The following is a 21944-nucleotide window of genomic DNA, read 5'->3' as shown; positions in this document are numbered from 1 at the left end:
GCAGACTGCATTGCAATTATGGTCTACAGAAGAGAAGAAGTCCATTCTTGGAGCCACTCTGACCACAATCAGTATTCACAACTAGACGGTTTGCGGCGAGCATGTGTGCCCTCCACACCACCCCCAAAACAAACACAGGACTTTCAACCTGGAGGGTTCATGTCCTGTTTGAAAATAAAAGTAAACAGCGATTCTTTTTTTAACTTTAAAGAACAAACAAAACTAAGTCACAATTTGCGTCACATGCGTAACCGGAAGTCAAGTAACGTTTAATTTTAACCCAAACCACAATCTTTTTTCTAAACTTAACTAAGTAGTTTTGTTGCCTAAACATAACCCAAGTAGTTGTTGTGCCTAAACCTAACCAAACTGTGAATGTTTCACAACGTTAACGTTTTTGAAGCGCAACCAATATTTTGTCTGGTTTAAATATGAAGGCGGAAAACGCTCCTGTACGACCTATATCGTGGTCTGGATTGGGAGACTTGTTGATATCAGCAAAGGTTTATGTATGAGTATGTTCCACTGTGTATTGGGGGACTGGCCACAGTGATATATGGTAATACAAAAACCTGCCCTGTGTCAGGACAACATGAGCTTAAAGGTGACACAGTTTCCTTAACACAGAGGATCATGTAAATATTCACTTTCATTAAGTACAATGAAACAAAACAGAAATTATAAGGTTTCAAAGGGTAAAAAGGTATGCTTTAAATGTGAGATAATGGTCATACAGTTAAAATCCAATAAGTATTTAATTGTCAAAATAACTACTATTGCAACCCATATACTCTTTGGCCCATGACATTAAATCTACTTCTAAGACACAGAAAGTGCAAAACTATGAGAACCCCTTAACATTATAGGTCACCCAACCTTTGTATGAAATGCCTCAAAATATGCACTGGAATAGTTTGGTTTCTTATTCAAATTACAAACACACACACACACACACACATGATTAGATATTTACATTAGGCTACTTAAAGTAACATAATATGTATGTTGTGATAGCCAGTGTGCAGGGTGGAGTTTTTGTATGGAGTTATATCACAGTGCAGAATATAGCAGCTACCACAGTAATTCATCCTATGACAAAAACCTCCTTCCGCTGAGAAAGAAATGATGCTGATACAGAACACAAATCAGAAGGTGAAACTGTTTTCTGCTGCCTGTATGCTCTTCTTAGGAAAAGCAAAGACGTTTAAAGACGGTGAATAGTGTGTTCCTACACAGAGTTGTGTCAGGATATCGTGAGCTTAAAAGGGATACACTTTCCTTAACACAGGGGTTCATGTACATTTTCACAAAGTATAAGAAAAATCAGCAATTAAGTTAAAAGAAAAAAAAAATAATAATAATACAAAGCAAAAGTTGAACGTTTTTTTCATGATTTCATAGTTTTACTGGATAAAAATGTACTGAAATATAGTACATAGTTCTGCTGAGTACAAAGAGTACAAAATACTGACCACGCTCAATATCAGGCAAAGGTTTTTGTATGAGTATGTGGCATTGTGTACCTGGGTGGTGGCCACAGTGATGTGTGGTAGTACAAAAACCTAGTCTTGAGGCACAAAGTCACTGTGCCTCAAGAAAGAGAGGATACAGTCACAAAACCAAGACATTTTACACATTTATTAGAAGAAAAGTCATATTTAATGGAGTAGTGGAAGGGTAGATTACATTAATGTGGAATTGGAATGTGGTATTTTTTCAGTTTTAGTCTACCCCTAATTGCTACACATACTGTACTGTATATTGTTTTGGCAAATTACTTTAAATCTACTTCTACACTAAGACACATACAGTTTAAAGTAAATATGGCAACCCCTTTGTGTTAGGTCACACAACCTTTGGATGATATTCCTGGAAAGATATACTGGGTATGAAGTATCAACCTTACCAGAGCCTATTGATCATGTTTGATTCTACAGTAGTTTTGTTTCTCATTCAAATTAGGTAGATGCCATTTGTCCATGATTCTACTGCACAAAGTAGCTCAATAACAATAGGCTATTTATATGGGTTTGTTTTAATTGTATAAATATGATAATTGTGAAGCCCTTTCACTAGTGTGTACAACATAACCCAAAAAAAATAAATACATTTTAAAAACCATCATCAGGGTCAGGGCTAACCCTAACCCTTTTGCACTTCTGCTTCTGTTCTCTTAACATTGCTTGTTAAACTAATATGAGAAACACAGTTAAAGCAACAGCATTTCTGTGCCATGACAGTCAATGTGGAGTTTTTGTATGGAGTTATGTCACAGTGCTTGATAGCGGCTATGGCAGCACAGTGATACATCCTATGACAAAAACCTTTCACTAAGAAGGAAATGTGTATGATCCTGATACAGAAAACAAGTCAGAAGGTGAGACTACTTTCTGCTGCTTGTATGTGTCCAATAAAACTCTTCTTAGGAAAAGAAGAGTGGTTGTTTGGATATTATGAGTTTAATGTCCTTTTATGATTTTATAGTTTTACTGTAAAAAGGTGCTGAAATATAGTAAATACTCCTGCTGAGTACAAAGAGTACAAAATACTGACCACGCATTATATCAGGCAAAGGTTTTTGTATGAGTTTGTGGCACTGTGTATGACGGATGGTCACAGTGATATGTGGTAATACAAAAACCTGTCCTGAGCATGCACCATATCAGGCAACGGTTGGGAATCAACATAATCATTATGATTTAGCGCCTGGGGACCATGACCGTGTGTAGAAACCCCCCCCCCCCTCACCCATGTTGAGACATTTCAGCCTGGACAAAAGTGGTGGACAGACCGACCGACTGACACACCAACTTTACCATCCCTACCGCTAGAATGGATCAACATCACCAAAGTGTAAAAAAAATTTGATTTTCACAAACAGAATAATTATTGTTTAAGGTGTACAATTGAAATCAAAATGGAGAAAAAGTAGAATGTTGTGTCATGATTGAGCCCCTGCTGAGTACGCACAGTACAAAAATCTAGTAATGCACTATATCAAGCAAAGGTTTTTGTACGAGTAAGTGTCACTGTGTATGGGGCACCCACAGTGATATATGGTGAAACAAAAACCTGCCCTGTGTCAGGACATCATGAGCTTAAAGGTGATACAGTTTCCTAAACAGAGGATCATGTAAATATTAACTTTCATTAAGTAAAATAAAACAAAACAGAAATGATTAGGTTTCAAGGGGTAAAAAGATATGCTTTAAATGTGTGTTAATGGTCATACATTTAAAATCCAAGGTATCCAAGCAATAGTAGTTATTTTGCTATTTAATTATCAAAATAACTTCTATTGCTACCCATATATTTTTTGGCCCATGACTTTAAATCTACTTCTAAGACACAGAAAGTGCAAAACTATGAGAACCCCTTAACATCATAGGTCACCCACATTTTGGATGATATGTCTCAAAAGATACACTGGAATAGTTTTGTTTCTTATTAAAATTAGGTAGATGCCATTTGTATGGGTCAATAACAATTTGTGTTTGTTTAATTGTGTCAGTATCATGATTGTAAAGCACTTTTCAATATGACTAAATTAAATCAATAAATTAATAAAAATAAAAATAAATCATCAGGGCACTTTTGCACTGCTGATACCAAGATATACTGGGTATGAAGTATCAACCTTACCAGAGTCTACTGATCATGTTTGATTCTACAGTAGTTTTGTTTCTCATTCAGATTAGGTAGATGCCATTTGTCCATGATTCTACTGCACAAAGTAGCTCAATAACAATAGGCTATTTATATGTGTTTGTTTAATTGTATAAGTATGATAATTGTGAACCTCTTTTCACTAGTGTGTACAACATAACCCAAAAATAAATAAAAACATTTTAAAAACCATCATCAGGGAACTTTTGCACTTCTGATTCTGTTCTCTTAAAGGACAATTCTGGCGCAAAACGAACCTAGGGGTTAATAACAGTATTCGGGGCACAGGGAAAGTAAAAACAAATCGCTATTTATACCACTAACAATGCTCAAAATATCACCATACTTCAACGGTAGCATAATGAGGCTCCCTAAATGTTAACCGAAGCATTGAGAACTTTGTAAGTATACAGACAGTTTATTAAAAAGATAGATTATAAAGACAGTTGCGTTCTCGTATACAGGCGGCCGCCGTCTTGGGAGCTACTGTCTTTCTAAACTATCTTTTTAATAAACTGTCTGTACACTTACACTGTTCTCAGTGCTTCAGTTAACATTTAGGGACCCTCATTATGCTACCGTTAAAGTTTGGTGATATTTTTAGCCTTTTTAGTGGTATAAATAGCGATTTGTTTTTACTTTCCCTGTGCCCAGAGTACTAGCGTTGTAAGCTAATCAGCGGTCCGTGCTAGCTTGTTTCAAGCTACAAACACATTCGATTAGCATGAAAACATGTCCCAGAGAACGACAGAGTGGGTACACATCTGTTATTAACCCCTAGGTTCGTTTTGCGCCGGAATTGTCCTTTAACATTGCTTGTTAAACTAATATGAGAAACAGTTAAAGCAACATCATTTCTGTGCCATGACAGTCAATGTGGAGTTTTTGTATGGAGTTATGTCACAGTGCTCGATATAGTAGCAGCTATGGCAGCACAGTGATACATCCTATGACAAAAACCTTTCACTGAGAAGGGAATGTGTATGATCCTGATACAGAAAACAAGTCAGAAGGTGAGACTACTTTCTGCTGCTTGTATGTGTCCAATAAAACTCTTCTTAGGAAAAGCAAAATCAAACACAAATGGTTGTTTGGATATTATGAGCTTAAAAGTGATTGTTTCTTTAACACAGAGAGGATAATGTAAATATTTTCAAGTAAAAAAAAAAGAAGCAATAATTAGGTTTCAAAGGGTAAACTTGAAAAGAGCAAAAGTGTAATGTCCTTTTATGATTTTATAGTTTTACTGTAAAAAGGTGCTGAAATATAGTAAATACTCCTGCTGAGTACAACCAGTACAAAATGCTGACCACTCAATATATCAGGCAAAGGTTTTTGTATGAGTTTGTGGCACTGTGTATGACGGGTGGCCACAGTGATATGTGGTAATACAAAAACCTGTCCTGAGCATGCACCATATCAGGCGGTTAAGACGGTTGAGAATCAACATAATCATTATGATTCATTGCCTGGGGACCATGAATGTCCGTACAAATTTCCCCCCCTCACCCATGTTGAGACATTTCAGCCTGGACAAAAGTGGTGGACAGACCCACCGACTGAAAGACCAACTTTGCCATCCCTACCGCTAGAATGGATCAACATCACCAAAGTGTAAAAAAAAATGGATTTTAAAAAACAGAATAATTATTGTTTAAGGTGTACAATTGAAATCAAAATAGAGAAAAAGTAGAATTCTGTGTCATGATTGAGCCCCTGCTGAGTACGCACAGTACAAAAAACTAGTAATGCACTATATCAAGCAAAGGTTTTTGTACGGGTAAGTGTCACTGTGTATGGGGGCAACCACAGTGATATATGGTGATACAAAAACCTGCCCTGAACTGATCTAAAGCACAAAGTCACTGTGTCTCAAGAAAAGAGAATATCAGAAAATGTTTTATATATATATATATATATATATATATATATACATATATATATATAGTTATTTTGATGTCAGGTTAATTAAAGTATGTTTTAAATTTGAGTTAACGGTTGCATATAAAGGATCAAATAAGTATTTAATTATCACATTAACTACTATTTGCTACCCATAACTTGAAATGTACTTCTACACTAACACAGTATTAAACTCAAATACAGTTAGGCCTAGACTTAAGTTAGAGATACTATCAAAAGAGAAATGAAAATGTCTGTACGTTTTGGTCTTGTGGTAATCAACATCCTTACTGGTGGTTCATATTTATGTAACACAGAGGAAACAATCTTCACCACAACAGGTGCTTCCGCATCCAGTTAACAAACGGAAACTTTAGACTGAAAGCTAAAGTCTCAGACACCAGCACTGATAATACATGACAATACATTACATAAAAGAAGGCCAGAGAAACTGGATATGTATGCTTTTTTACATTACAAAATTACATTATTTTACAAAATAATTAATAAATAAGATACCATTTGTTTACACCACAGCACAGTTGGAACAAGTACCACTGAGTAATGCAGACTACGACATAGACATAGTGACTATGTCAAATCGTTCATTCAAAAATGTATTCTGAACACTAGAGTTTTGAAATGAATAGGTGGGTTAGCAGCAACAGTTCAAGCTACATATCCCAACTTTTGTAGAAATCTATTAAAATAATATCAAAGGAAAAAATGATTTTAGGATTTCAATACTAAATGTAAATTAAATATAATTATAACTTAGTTATACTAACTTATAAGTTAGTATAAACTAGACCAGCATTGCGCCATCATGCGCCAATCGCCAAGGCGGCAGCCCCTTTCAGGAGAAAGAATGGCGCCGTCACATACAGAGAGAAGCCCAAAAGTTGTATAGTGGGTTAACTAAGGTTTTCACTGCAATTTGAGGCGCCTAAAATACATGACTATTCACTGTCAGGGTGGTAAATCGTTAAATAATGCTGGTATGTACTACTGATGGACAGCTAGCTTGAGGCTGCATATAGCAGCATCAGACTGTTATGTGATACTGTCTCCAACAAAATCTCAGCCTAGTCTAGATCAAACAGTTGGATATAACCAGATTGGTTATTTACAGACAAAACCTAGCCTAACGATACCTGGTGACTCAATTAAAGAAAGGCAATATCCGGCCACTGTGTGTGGGTCATTGGGTCACTAGTCTATATATTCCCGACGTTCCACTTCCGGGATTGCTCCGTTGCCATCGGAAATTCCATCGGATTTCACTCTTTTTTTTAGCCTGATGTCTGTTACCTTCCATTTTGTTTGTGTTAGAATTTTAAATGCCGGTTGATTTATGATGACTCTGGTTAACTGCTCCTCAGATCTCTGCAGGGTAAATCGAGACTATCTGTCCAATCTGAGTTTTCTGTTGCACGACTAAAACAATTTTGGAACGTACACATGTTCCACCAAAACAAGTTCCTTCCCGAGGCTATTGTGCAGCGGAACCGTGGCTCTGCCGGGTGCTTAGCGCCGCCCAGAATGCTGTGTGGACTAGCCAGACCCTCCTACGCGGCGCTGTGGAGGAAGGTCTGGCTAAGCAAGACTATTGGGGTCACTGAAGAGGCATTGCAGCAGACTGATTAACCTTAATTTAGGTTCAGTTAAGGTTTCAAATTAATTATTAGATGTTTCTATAAAGCAAATGTTTGTTTAACAAGAAATGAATGCATACAAACTTGTCAAAATTATTATCCAAACACACATCAAATTGCAAGGACATCCATAGACCAAATCACGTGACATTGCACTAACACAAAAATTCCTTCCGGGTTGACAAATCAGTTGATCTGAATTGCGGAGATATGGGAAATCAGCAAACTTGTTTATTTCTGTTGTCATTTTCAGTAATGTTTAACGATATATATCCGTGTTAAACTCGGCCACATAGTCAAAGCCACAAGTAGTAGGGGATTTGAAGCCTGGAACGACACACTGTAGTCACTGTAGTCCAAACTTTAGTGTAAGGGCACACTATTGATATCTTTCTTTGTATTTTTGTAGTATGTGTGCATGGATCTCATATGTCATATGTCTGTGTGCCTATGTGTATGCATGTTGTGTATAAGCTATTGGACACCTTAATTTCCTTCAGGATAAATAAAGTATCTCTATCTCTATCTATCTATCTACTTAGGTAAAGTTACTCTTGACAACTTTCTCCAGCTTTTCCAGCATAATCTGTTTATAGGGGACCACGCTTGGGACCCATAACACCTACACTATTTCATAATTGCTGTTGGCGGCTGGCATTGTAGGCACTAGTGCACCCCCACTCATTTTCAACCCTAACCTAATGTTAACCCATTCCCCTGCTGCTGGAAGAAGAAAAGTAGTAAAAACTTTGACCTGCTGGATGAAAAGTTAGGGGATCACCAAAGTCAATAGAATTCACCCTGAGGTTAAAAACAAATATCTGTACCAAATTTAATGGAAATCCATGTAAGTGAGACATTTCACTCAAAACCACAAATATCAACTCTAAAGTCAGGGGATCCCCAAATTCAGTTAAAGTGATCGTCTGAGTGTCTGTACAAATTTGAATGAAAATCCATTTAAGGGCTGACGAGATATTTCAGGACCAATTGGTGGACCAACCGAACAACAGACCATCATTGCTATCCATTGAAACATGCCGCTAGTATGGCTAAAAACAAACCTGAAATCACATTTGCAATCAGCCTGACATGCTCCTGGATATCTAGGTTTGTGATGAAGCGTGGTCCTGCGTAACTACAACTTGAAGGCAAGCAGAGATCCCTTTTAGGCTCTGTTTTCTTTTGTTTTGGTCATTTCTACAAGACTAACTAAAGCAGGCTAATTTGGACTATGGAATAACTCGTTGCTTTTTTCCTAAATGTGGGTATGGCTTCGGCAATGATAAGACTCATTCTTTAGTGCATCAGGGTTTACACATTGCAAAAGCTGATTAAGCCTTCTGTTTTTCTTTTGGAAACACAAACATGACCCTTGAACTAAAATCTGGAGGCATTCAAATATCCTGGTTATTCTCTGCTTGTATGCTTGTTTGAGAAATGCAGTGATGATAGTACGTTGACCCCTAGAAGAAATACACTAACTCACTGATACAGTTACTTAGCTGCCCTTTATGAAGATACTGACTTTCTTTAACAAGTTTTTGTTTGATTCCAATTTATTCCATTTATTTATTTCAATCTATGATCATGCATCGATGCAATTTATCATTACATGCCAAAGTATTGTGTTTTCTGTACAGATACACTGATCACACACAAGATTGATTAGTCTCTCTGTTTCAGCTGCCATATAGTCGCATAACTTTAGAAAAGTGAGTTGATGGTCTCACACTACTAACAGCCCATGCAGGAATTACTATTTGCCTTTAGGTTATTGGTTCAAATTTAACAACAAATTGACAGCACTCATCATCAATGTGATATTATTGGCACAGCCTCGAATTCTTAGTTGTACTTAATACTGAGGAAATATTGGCACAGGTGTGCTCAACTAGTCAGTATTTAAGTAAATACAAACAGCAAAAATTGCATTATGACATTGATTCAAATTAATTTTTCTCTCAAATATTTACCGACTACATCTGTGAATACAACTTGTGGAACTTGCTGATGCCTCCTAGACATGTCACATCACAAATGGCACATCTCTGTTTAGCTCTGACTGTTGAGTAAAGGTGTTTACGTTTAAATTCTTAAATGTATGGCTGACTGAATTAGGCCTAGCTATGAAAGAACCAGTGAACACTTCCAATGAATAAACCTATATCAAGCTTAATAGTAATTTGGCTGAATCAAGTCCATGCTGCAGGAACATGGGGCTGACAGGAGGGTCTGATAAAGAGGAAGTGTTCACTAACCGTTGGCAAACACACTTCATTTTATATAACCCAGACCACAGGAAATGACTATCTCAAGGGAAGTGGTTATTAAATGGTGCAGTGGGAATTGCTTTGTCAGTGAAACATGTATTCTTTTCTAAGTTTAACAACATTTGTAGTATTTGTATTAGAAGCAGATTGTAATATATCACTGTGATGTCTACTTTGACTACTGGGGGAAAGGGACACAAGTCACAGTAACTTCTGGTGAGTAATAATCAAATCTATTTTGAGCTAAGACAACTCCATAATTTTCTTGTTTATTATTAAATGTTTGTTGATTTTAACTGCACTTAAACTAGGATGTACTCTGCAGCAAACGCATCAGGGTAAATGTTAGGTATATACAGTAGTTTACTGATTAAGTACAATCAATTATAAGATGAAAGAAGCTGTAAAACATTTTTGCACTAAAGAGCTATTGAAACCTATCACTGTGACTACTACTTTGACTACTGGGGAAAAGGAACAATGGTGACCGTCACAGCAGGTAAAAAAAGCTTTATTTGTCTTCATATTGAAAATGTAATAATTACACTGTTTAAAAATAGGAAACTTAGACCTCAGTGGCATCAACGGCATCATTAAGGTGCTTGTTTTTGTATGTTGAATGCGTTGCTATATTACACTGTGACAATGGTTTTGATTACTGGGGGAAAGGCACAATGGTTACAGTAACATCAGGTAAGCCATTTTTCTTTTTCTTTATCTAATGAATACATTTTGATTAAAAAACAGGATTGGTCATTTTTAAGAAGTCCAGTTTTGAGACCACACAGTTCATTTATTTCTGGGATACTGTGCGTTATTGTTAATGTGTTGTAATCAGTAGACTCAATATAAATGTTGGTGTTGAAAAACAAATCATGTTTGGTTCCATCGTCTGAATCTTTATTCGCAAAAGCCATGGAAAATATGTCCGAGGGTAGATTGTCATACGATGGAAAGTGTAGATATCTGGGGAACAGGTTTTTGTATGCAGTGCTTAATAATTTATTGTACTGTGACTACCGTTTTGACTACTGGGGGAAAGGCACCATGGTTACCGTCACCTCAGGTATGTAATGCTAATGTGTCTGATTAGAGAATGAAACTCTTAATCGCATTACCAAAATACATATTATAGTCACAACTGTAGGCCAGTTATAAAAACAGCCAACAGTATTTTGTAGCCTGACAAAGAATCTGTAAAAAGTTTGAATCTGTTTAGCTCAGTTGGAACGCAAGTCTATCAACAGGTGTATATTTTAGTTTGATTGTAACTGTTGTGCCAGAACCAAACTTCATGAATTGGATGTAATGGGATATTACAGTAACGGGTTTTTGTGAGAAGTGTGAATTGACACTCTTAACTGTGACAACTGGGCTTTCGACTACTGGGGAAAAGGCACTATGGTTACAGTGTCATCAGGTAAGATTTGTACTATTTAAAATCTACAGTAGGGTATATTTCAGACTGCAAAATATCATGTTTAAGTTCTCGACATGTCAAGTCTCACCTAAAAGTTAAGCGTTTTATTATAAAAAAATCAGTATGTACTGTAAAATGTCAAACAGCAATATTCTTAGTATAACATAATGGTGGATAATTATGGCTAGTGTATTTTACGGTTATTTAAGTGGATTTTATAACATAGCGGGATTAATTATATATTAAGGCAGATATTTTGCCCTCATCATTAGATGTAGTCTTTTCATACTAACAGCTAAGTAGATTCAGCACTGTGCTACTACGGTGCTTTTGACTACTGGGGAAAGGGTACAACGGTAACTGTTTCATCAGGTAAGAATACTCATATCATACTGTTCATAACTGCTTAATTGACTAAAAGTAATACATTTTTGTAACAATGATTGCCATCTGCTCAGTGGACGGTAATTGACAACCTTCATTCCTTCTACTTAAAAAATGACTAATGATTACTGTAAAAGTTGTGCATTTAAAGTAATTGACCTATTTATATATAATAATAACAAAAAAACTACCACAAATAATATTATTGAAGGCGCTAAACTTTAGTGCAACAAACATCTAAATAAATGGGATAGGGAAAAATTAAGGTCGGTTTATGGAGGGCACTTGAAATCTCCACTGTCAACATATTACAAGGTAATGCATTAAATATTGTGCGTTGTTACTCTATTTATCAACTCAATTGTCTTCTCTCTGTTTTAACCAATGCTTGGTGAAAAAAAATATTTTTGTATTTTAATTACATGTATATGTTTTTCCTTTCTTAGCCACTCCAACTGCACCAACTGTGTTTCCTCTGATGCAATGTGATTCTGGGACCGGAGACATGGTCACTCTTGGCTGCCTTGCCACCGGCTTCACACCCTCCTCAGTGACCTACGCATGGAACAAAGTAAATGGGGCTGCCTTGACAGACTTCATTCAGTACCCTGCGGTGCAGAAGGGCAACGTTTATAGTGGAGTCAGTCAAATCCGAGTGAGGAGACAGGACTGGGACGCAATGGAGACTTTCAAATGTGCCGTGGCGCATGCATCAGGACAGCCACAAGAGTGTATTTTCCGAAAGCCAATTCGTAAGTCATTTATAAATGCCTTTTGTATGTATTAATTATATATATATATATATATATATATATATATATATATATATATATATATATATATATATATAAATTTGGTAATAGTAACTGAGAAATAATAACTTGAGGTAGAATACAGTATCAAACAGAATACACTCAGTCAAAGAAAGTGCAAAGAAAGTGTAATATTTTACAGTGCAGTGAACAAAGTACTACAAGGCTACTACATATGATAACAACTTTCAAATTCACAAATTTCAACTTAATTTCAAGATCATTTGGTGACCTCTGTCAGTTAATTTACAAGTTCCAAAAACTTTTGTTGTTATAAAATGTAACAATAGTTATATTTAAACAGCACAATTTGCACAATAAATTTAGTTCTAAGTGCTTTATGCAGACAATTAAAGGAAGACAAAAAAGAGACAGTGGACAGCACAATAACAATAATGGTAATAGAATACAGTCATAAATAAGTGTTAGGTAATAATAAGAAGTAAATCTCTATTACTTGGTTTTGTATATTTCTGAGAAATGTTATTAGAGGCTGACTTTACCACACATTTATAAATGTATTCTGAGCTTGTGTTTAAATGTTTGAACTGAATTTAAAAAAAGAGAGCAATAACTGGTGTTACTGTTTTAGGGACAAATATACACCAAGCTGTCATTTCAAAACAAAAATCAACAAGAAAAAACTGTTACCAAATGAAATTGCATAAATCAGCATCCTTAAATATTGTTAATTTTAAAACCAAACAGTGAGGTGGAAAGAAAAGGCTGAAGCTCAGCTGCTGACTCACTCTATTTTGTTCTTTACTAACATACTGTATGTCCTCTGCACCTTATTGCAGTATTTGCTTCTTTCTTTCTAGCTGCATAATCATAGTTCTTCCTGTCTGTCTCTGCTTTCACTGTATGTTGATAATAACATTCAGACTGTGTTCTTTTTCGCTGCTTTCCCAAGCAGTCAATGTATATGCAGAAGTGTGCATTTAAGCTCTGCTCTTCAATTTTGTAATTGTTATACTATGAAAACCTCATTTTCCTTTTGACTCTGTCTGCACATTTTGGAAAAAAGCTACAGTAAGTGTTAATTCGAGGCGCATAATCACAATGTGCATATATGTGTGTGCAAGTTGCATAACATACAGTAGTTCAGAAAAGTGATAAACTCATATTTTGCTATCGTAAAATCTAGATTACATGAGCATTGTAGCACATTGTTTACATTGGCTTCTGCATATATATATATACTGTATATAGGATTCCCTGCTTCCGCATACATATATTTGTGTACGTTTTTTTTCCAGCGGTGCCTTGTTATCCGCCAACCCTTAGTGTGTTGGCCTCCTCTGATGAGGGAGACGAGGCTTCCTTCTCCTGCTTTGCCAAAGATTTTTCACCAAAAGAGTATGAGATCAAATGGCTGAAAAATGAAGAAGAAAGATTCAGCAAAATAGAAGAGATCCATACACATTTTGAGGGAAGAAAGGACAATGATGGAGCTACACGGTACAGCGCAGCAAGTTTTCTCACGATGAAATCCAATGAGCTGGATTTAAACACTCAGGTTACATGCGAGTTTAAAGGGAAACATAGTAAGTGTACTACACTGATGAATTCAACTGTGATCTACCAACCAAACATTTCACCTGGTGAGTAAAGTGCTACTGTTTCTATAAAATATGTAATTGTCATTCCAATTCTTATGGTTTTTCAGCCATTTCTGTTCATTAATTGTTTATTAATTACACATTCAGCAAGGGAAGCATGTCTTGAAGCAGATATGGAGGTAGATATCATAGGACCCACAATGGAGGACATGTTTTCACGTGAAGGAAAAGGAAACATAACATGTCGGGTCAAGGTAAACAAAGGATCCGTCAATGACATTTCATGGGAGACCCACAATGGACGCACAATACTTCATCCTTCAGTAGCCTCCCTTAAAGGAAAAAAAGAATTTAGCACTTCAATTCCCATCACGTATGACGAATGGAGCCAGGGGACAAAGTTTGTCTGCAAAGTGCTACATGACAATTGGATTGAACCACTTAAGAAAACCTACGGAAAGCCTATCGGTAAGAAAACTATCCAGCAATTGTGCAAAAAAAGTCTGTGTTTAATTCCTTTTGTCATGCCATCAAACATGTTATGAGTGTGATTTCTAAGTGTATTTGTAGCATAGATTTCCTACAGTACTGCAGGTGTGTTTATCTGTAGCAGGAGCCCTAATTGTTCTCTCATGCTTGCAGGAGGAAAGATTCAGCGTCCTTCAGTGTTTATGCTACCTCCACTAGAACATACTAAAAAGAATATGGTGACCCTGACTTGCTATGTGAAAGACTTCTTCCCTCGGGAGGTTTTCGTTTCTTGGCTTGTTGATGACGAGGAAGCAGGCTCAGAATTTGAGTTCCATACCACAAATCCTGTAGAAAACCATGGATCCTATTCTGCTTATGGCCAGTTAACTCTCACCCTTGAGCAGTGGCAAAACAGTGAAATGGTGTATAGCTGTGTAGTTCACCATGAGTCTGTGGTTAACACATCTAAAGCTATTGTCAGGTCCATCGGGCAGAGAACATGTGAAAAAACCAACCTGGTCAACCTCAACTTGAACATCCCTGAAACGTGCAAGGCCTAGTAGACGTCATTCTGTGTCGTTGTGTCTTCTGCTGTTTGTTGTTTAATGTTTGTTGCTTGTGATTTGACATTGTGTTTGTCTTTTTAATGCAGATTCAAAATAAAAAATAAAAAAAAGCACTTTGCAACTCTGTTGATGTATGTCGCATGCTGTTTATGTCTTTATTTAACCAATATTTTGAGCTACATGTTTATTGTGTGTGTCACAGTGCTGTCCTAATGCAACACAAATTAGATGTAGCTATCACCATGTTTGATAACAATATATCAAACTTTTTTAACATCATATAGTATTCACTAGAATAACGCTAACTTTAGCCGACAATTGACCTTAATGAAGCCTATTTGTTCAATGTTATTTGTAGTCAGTGCATTAACACTGTTTGTGTGACTTGTCTTCGTGTGTTTCCTCTACTGGGTCTTGCACCCCCAACAAAAGATGGATAATTGTTTAAACTCTAACTCCAGCTCTGTGGTCTCTCAGTCAAATATCACAATATACTGATTCACAAGCCAAGTCATGCATGCCACACCAATAATGGGGTCTTTCAAAAGCAATTCAGGATCATTGTAGGATGATTATAATCACCATAATCACATGCAAAACTATAAGGTCCTATGCCTATAACAATGTAATAAGTAACAAGACATATGCCACTACTGTTCTTCAAATTTATGTTGTTGATTTTATACTTTGACTGACTGACTGATTGACTGACTGACTGACTGACTGACTGACTGATTAGATCCACTCCGACCTGTGAGGTTATAAAATACGTTACCCTACTACATGAAAGGAATCCAAATTTGGTCATTAATATAATTTGGTGATTTGTCTCATGAGCTAGCCTACTGTTTAAAGCTGGGTTTGTCCCAAGTATTAACTCAATAATTACTCTGCAGTACATCCAGACTACATCGACCAATGGAACAGTGCCACAGACGCAGAAGAAGATAACATGGGAAGCACAGCGTTCACCTTCATCCTTCTCTTCCTCATCACTCTGCTGTTTACCATTGGAACCACTGCTATTAAGGTAATAAGGATTTTTATATGTTAGAGTTGTGCATATATTTGGATTTAACTCAACCAGAAGAAGACAACCAAGTTGTATGTATTCAAACAACACAGTAGGGTTGAAAGAAAACTCCTCTGAAAATACAGTGCATAGAAGAAATGTCAGTAGCACATTATAACAATCATCGTAATCACATCACAACTGCCTCATTAAATATCGTTATGCATTATTCATGTTTGACTACACCTTGTTGGTGTTATAATTAGTGCTGTAACAATCCCAAATTTTGCTGTACAATTACTTGTCTCAGAAATAATTGCGATTAACAATAAACTTGTCTATTTCAGTCAAAATTTAAAAAATATTTTTTTATTTAATACTTTTGCAAACAAATTAAAGTTTTGAATGAATCCCAGGATACATATTTTGGTTATATCCCTGCCATGTGACCCAGATAACATAATAACACAAATACACAGCCTATGAATTAAATCACGCCTCTTTATTATCATAAAACATTTTTTCTAACTTGTCATTTCTGTTGCTGTGAATGTGTTTAGGGTCAAGTTCCAACAACTAACAATTGAAATAATAATACAAATATATAGTTCGACCAGTAACCACTTATATAACTACAATTTGGCATATCTAAACAAAATCAACAATTACCAGTCATACACCTTAAGACCTTAGCTAATGTTGCTAAAGATTCCGCGATTGTGTAAAAAAAAAAAAAAGACAATTAATTAACAATGTAATAATTCTTACAGGCCTAGTTATAACAACTTTTTAACCACTCTGACAGACAAACAAAAATTCCTATCTTTTTAAATATAGATTTTTATACTCTATTATAAAAGTGCAGCGAATGGTCAACTATCAATGACACCAACAATATTACAAACTTCAAATAGAAATCACCTTTGTGAGGTATAATAGTTTTACAGATTATACTGGAGAGGTGTTGAATCAACTCTCTGGATATTGAGTTATTGTCTTAGCATAAATTTAAAAATTGTAACACTATTATACTGAACTGAATTATATTTGCAGAATCATAGTTATGCTGCAGGTATCGCCATTATCGTGTGTTGAAAATTATCCCGAAATGTTTTTTTCTCTCTGGTAAATTAAGCTAAATTAATTGATCAATTAAGTACAACAAACTGCAACAGAAGCCAGTTGTAAATTTGTGTTTATGCCATATGTTGATACATGTATTTCACAATATTATTAATCTATAGTTTTATGTTTTATGTCTTTTCAGGTTAAATGAAACAAAGTGAACTTTCTGTGTAAAAGTATTTTTTCACACTTCTTCTTATAAACTCATAGTTTCATGTAAGTAATCACAATTGTCCTTTTTTCATTTCATTACAAGAGCTTTGTGTCTTTTTGAAAATAAATGCTTAAATGAAGAAAAACATTGATGTTGCTCCTCCAACCTTTTTTTCTCAAATTATTTTGAAATTGTTCATGCTCGCTCATTTCAAAAATGATTTCATTATATAATATGTTCCTATGTTCACCTCCCTAGCATCTGGAATCAACAGCCCATGTTCAACTCACTGTGTAATTTGGAGATTTCACAGTCGGTTAGTTCTCCAGTCTATTATTAAAAGAGTCGAGAACTAAAACCTTTAGCAAAGTCATGAGAAGCCATGTGAAATATATGTGAGCACACAATCTAAACTGAAATGATATATTTAAATGCGCACTCTGTTTCTCTTACTGGCACCACCACACCTCACACCTGGTGTCTGTGATGCACCGTTGCTCTTTGCATTGTTTCACTTCTGTATTTTGGTACCTTTGGGGACCTGGGTGTGACTCAATGCTTCCGCTTGCTGCTAGCCCTGATCACTCTGCCCCATCATGCTGCAACAGCTGTGCAACAGACCTCCAGCAATTTCTCCACCTGACTTTAAGTCACCAGACACTGTAAAAGTACAACTCTGCCACCTAGCCTAAATACAGAGATGTTACACTTAGAATTGAGACACCACAGTTGGTTACTTAACCAATATCTAAAAGGTATGTATAACTGAGAAAGATTAAATCAGCTCATATTTAGAAAAGTAAACAAATAAAACAAAAGTCCATATCCCATGTTTAAAATAAGGCAATTAAAGACAAAATGATCTCTTTTCTATTTTAGCTGAGCGGATCGTCTCTCCAAACATCACATTACACCCTGTCTGGGAAGGTGAATACAAGGCCTCACCAGTCAGACTCCTCTGCACCCTAAGAGGCTTCTTCCCAGACAAACTGAGTGTGGAGTGGAAGCAGGACAACCAACCTCTTAAGATTGCCACCATCCAAACAAAGCTGCAGAGTGTGGACGGAATGGAGAAAACCTTCAGTCTAAGCAGTGAGATTGAGCCAAATGTGACTGTTTGGGCACATGGCTCAAGTTTTACATGCAAGTCCAAACACAAAGATCAGGAATTTATCAAAACAATAAGTATTTGTCAAAGTAAGTATGTATGGCATCTGTCTCACAGCACAATATGAAAATAGCTAATATATCATGAATGTTTTAAGATAAATGCATGTTGTAATAGATTGAGTTTTAATTTAGTTTGATTTAGATTAACATTTGCAGCTAAAAACTTTTTTTTCCTGCAGTCCATGGAAGTGCCCCTCCTTCCATCCACGTGGAGATCCCCAGCTTCAAGACAGTAATGATGACAGAATCCACTAACTCTGTGAAAGCAACATGTTTGGTCCGCACTGTTCTTGATGCCAAGGTGACCTGGCTGATGGATGGGAGTGTCGCATCTCTTACAGAAACAGTGATCAAGGACAAAAACACAACTCATATAACCAGTAAAGTGATGGTTTCATTAAGTCAATGGATAGAACTCAAGTCTATAACATGTAAAGCTGAACATAAGTGCTTCTCATCCACTGAGAGGACTGTGAGTGTTGCAGGTAAGATGACTATACAACATGAAAATCAGACGTCTTGTGACAGCAAAGCTATAATAGAATAATTTTACATATTTCTTCTGTATCATCAAGGGCCTGCAGTTACAGCCCCGTTGGTTGAAATTAGAAGATCCCTCAAAGATTTGCTCAAGGGGGACAGCACCGTGCTGGAGTGTGATGTCACACAACTCTCATCACGTGACCTGTACGTCACCTTTCAGGCCAACAGTGTTGACATCTCTGACAAACAGTATGTTGATCTTCCTGAAGTCCCAGGCCTCCATTCAATCAGCAGAAGATTCTCTATCCCTACAAGTTCCTGGAAGAAAGATACAAGTTTCAGCTGCAGAGTGAACCAAGGCTTCTCAGGCAACTTCAAGTCAAACTCCACTGGCAATGTTTTTGGTGAGTTGCTTTTCTTTCCCTTAATGACAATTTTATGTTTAGCACGTATTCATTGATGCACTGATTCATCTCTCCTTCAGTGGACCCATCAATGGAACTTCTTCTGGCCCCCAGTGAAGAATCAGAACAACAGAGGCTCGTATGCTCTGCATGGGGCTTCAACCCTCAAATTAAATGGTCTTCTGAGTCTCAGCAAAGATCTTCATCAACTTATGAAATCAGCATGGGTGCAGATGGACGTGTGGCAGCAACCAGTCATCTTAATATCCCTCGCACAGAGTGGAGCAAAGGGAAGGTGTTCACTTGTGAAGTAACTGAAAAGTCTCTGAACTCAAATGTGAGAAAAGACATCAGCCTCTGTTCAGGTAAAATGAAAACACAATCCATAATTACAGCAATGCATTAAGTGTTGAATAGATACATTCACATATTTTTTTAATCATCCATTAAACATTTGAGACATTTTTTTCCTCATAATCAATTCTTGATCGGTGTTGCATTTTCTCCCTCTTTAATGTCACGTTCTTTTTTTCCAGTAACTCCAGCATCATCTCAGAAACTTGGCATATATGTTCAGGGACCACCACTCCAGGAGCTTCAGAACAAGGGTCCGGTGACTATTACCTGTCTTCTAGTCGGTCCTTCTCTTAATGATTTCTCTGTCACCTGGAAAGTAGATGGGAACAGTTATTCCCTCAATGTCCATAAGGAGCCACCAGTGAGTCACAGCAATGGGACAGAGACTTTGTGGAGCTCCCTCAATGTGTTAGCGGAGGATTGGCATGCATATAAACAAGTGTCTTGCGAGGCAAAGCATCGATGTTCCAACAAGAGCTACGAGGACCATATAAGCAAAAGCAGAGGTAGTACATCATTATTTGCAAATGTTTATTGCCATTTCTGAATTTGTGGTTCAACATAGTTTAAGGCAAGATTGCATCCGATACTTTCCATAAAAAAAAAAAAAAAGTGACTGAAATGGTCAAATTATATAGTTTTATTTACGTTTGTCTTCTTTTTGTGTTCCTCAAGACCTGTATCCACCAGCAGTGAAGATAATGCAATCAACTGCCTCTGACCAGTCTACTTCAGACGTCCTCGCAGTTATTTGCCTAGTGTCTGGATTTTTCCCATCTAACATCATAGTGTACTGGGAAAAGAATGGCCAGAGACTCCCTGCAACTCGCTACACCAACAGTCCTGCATGGAAATACACAGGGAGCAGCACTTACTCAATGAGCAGCAGACTAAACACATCAAAAACTGAGGACAATGAGTCTACGTATTCTTGTGTTGTCAGACATGAGACATCTGAAACACCTTTTAACAGCACCATAAAGGATGTGTTTGGTGAGCTGAGAATTTGCATTTAGCAAAATTGAAGTTGACTGGTGTTGTTCATTACATGATCCAGCCAATGCGTATTAGCCAGTACACATTTATTTTAATGGTGATATATTTTAGGTGATTGTATGAGCTAAAATAGACACGCAAAATCCGATCCTTTCTTTACTGTACTCTGTTTTATCCTGCTCATTGTCAGTCATGTAAGCACAAGAGTAAAGAAGAAAGAAAGAGGTGTATCACCTTTAGAACATTTGTTTTCACTTAATTAAAGTGATTTAATTTTTTATGAAAGCCTTCCCATACACATTTTCATTGATTTGTCTTGTTCCATGATCTTACCCAATACAAATTCACTAACAAAAACCAACCTTTTCTCACTATTTTCCCCAGCCACAGTCACCTACAGCAAACCTTCAGCCACCTTGCTCCAGGGCTCTGGTGAACTTGTGTGCCTGGTCTCTAATTTCAGCCCAGCGTCCATTAACATCACTTGGTTACTCGATGGCAAGGAACTGTGGGACTATAACACTAGTGAACCCCACAGAGGCCCAAACGGAAAGTTCAGCATCCAAAGCCACCTTCGTCTGTCCCAAGTCATCTGGTTACGTGGGGCAGTCCTCACCTGCATGGTGACACATGCAAACACCACCCTATCCCGGGATATATCTAAACCAGGTGTTAGTTTGTCCATTGATTCAAGTCTTTCTTGTACATTAAACACTGCACATACTAAGTTAACCACATATATAGTTTTTGTAACTGCATGGATATATTTATTACTAAATCTTTGGAATCTGTCTTCCAGTTTAAAAGTTACCGTAATTAATAAATCTCATTTTAATTCTTTCATAGACATCTTGGAGGACTGTAATTTCTTAGATGACCTCATGCATGCTGAAGTAAACCAAGACACAGATGTGGAAAGCTGGTATATGGCTTTCACTTTTCTCATTTTTTTCCTCATCTCGATTATCTTTGGTGTCTTGGCTACCATGATTAAGGTAAGATACAACAGTTGTAGTAGTTTTGGTATTTTAAAATAATCTTCCAGTGCTGTAGTTCATATCACTGTAGGGTTGTAATATCTCTCTTATGTTTAATATTGTAATGATTCTGGAATACTAATATTTTCGGCTAGTTTGAATTTAGCATTTGTTTTGTACAAAACAAAAAACTGTCCCCCAGATCCTGACACATTCTCTGTTTTCTCCTTTTAGACTAAGTGAAGATGACCAAAGGACAGATCCCATTTAATGAGCCACATGTGGACTAATGAGGATTTTTGATGGCAGATGGCCTTTCTAGTTTTAGGATGTAATAAATTAATTTCTGCTACTTCTTTCTTTTATTATGTTATGAAACTAGTTTGTACTATATTCATTTCTTTTTTTATGTTTCATGTATGTAGTGCATGTGTGTAAGAGGAAACAAGACAACAATAGATAAATAAAATACATGAAGCTTTAAATTCTGACTTTCAGATTCAAATACCAATGTAATGAACACACATTCTATCACTGGACTCATTCTTGCATTTA

At 36.6% G+C, this 21944-nt stretch overlaps 1 protein-coding gene and 1 gene segment (V, D, J or C); both read left to right on the top strand.

The window, feature by feature from the left end:
• The first annotated feature begins 10826 nt into the window (after positions 1-10826).
• LOC116051854 lies at positions 10827-14821 on the top strand. The segment is given in 5 exon segments: positions 10827-10916; positions 11747-12045; positions 13368-13716; positions 13822-14142; positions 14317-14821. Coding segments are annotated over 5 exon segments (1377 nt in total).
• Positions 14822-16991: 2170 nt separating this feature from the next.
• Positions 16992-21944, top strand: LOC116051853 (Ig heavy chain C region, membrane-bound form). Of its 2 annotated transcripts, XM_035997157.1 has the most exons (10): positions 16992-17757; positions 17882-18199; positions 18352-18657; positions 18748-19059; positions 19140-19424; positions 19596-19922; positions 20092-20409; positions 20797-21081; positions 21259-21407; positions 21624-21944. In XM_035997157.1, the coding sequence occupies exons 1-10, from the start codon at positions 17703-17705 to the stop codon at positions 21630-21632; spliced, it is 2364 nt and encodes a 787-aa protein (XP_035853050.1). In that variant the 5' UTR covers positions 16992-17702; the 3' UTR covers positions 21633-21944. The 2 variants fall into 2 exon arrangements, with proteins under 2 accessions (XP_035853050.1, XP_035853051.1); XM_035997158.1 differs by lacking the exon at positions 20092-20409 and having other exon boundaries at positions 17449-17757; positions 20803-21081.

This window comes from Sander lucioperca, chromosome 21 (assembly GCF_008315115.2).
Source record: "Sander lucioperca isolate FBNREF2018 chromosome 21, SLUC_FBN_1.2, whole genome shotgun sequence".
Taxonomy (NCBI): domain Eukaryota; kingdom Metazoa; phylum Chordata; class Actinopteri; order Perciformes; family Percidae; genus Sander; species Sander lucioperca.
The sequence above is the reverse complement of the archived record's forward strand: the minus strand, read 5'-3'. Positions and strand labels throughout refer to the sequence as shown.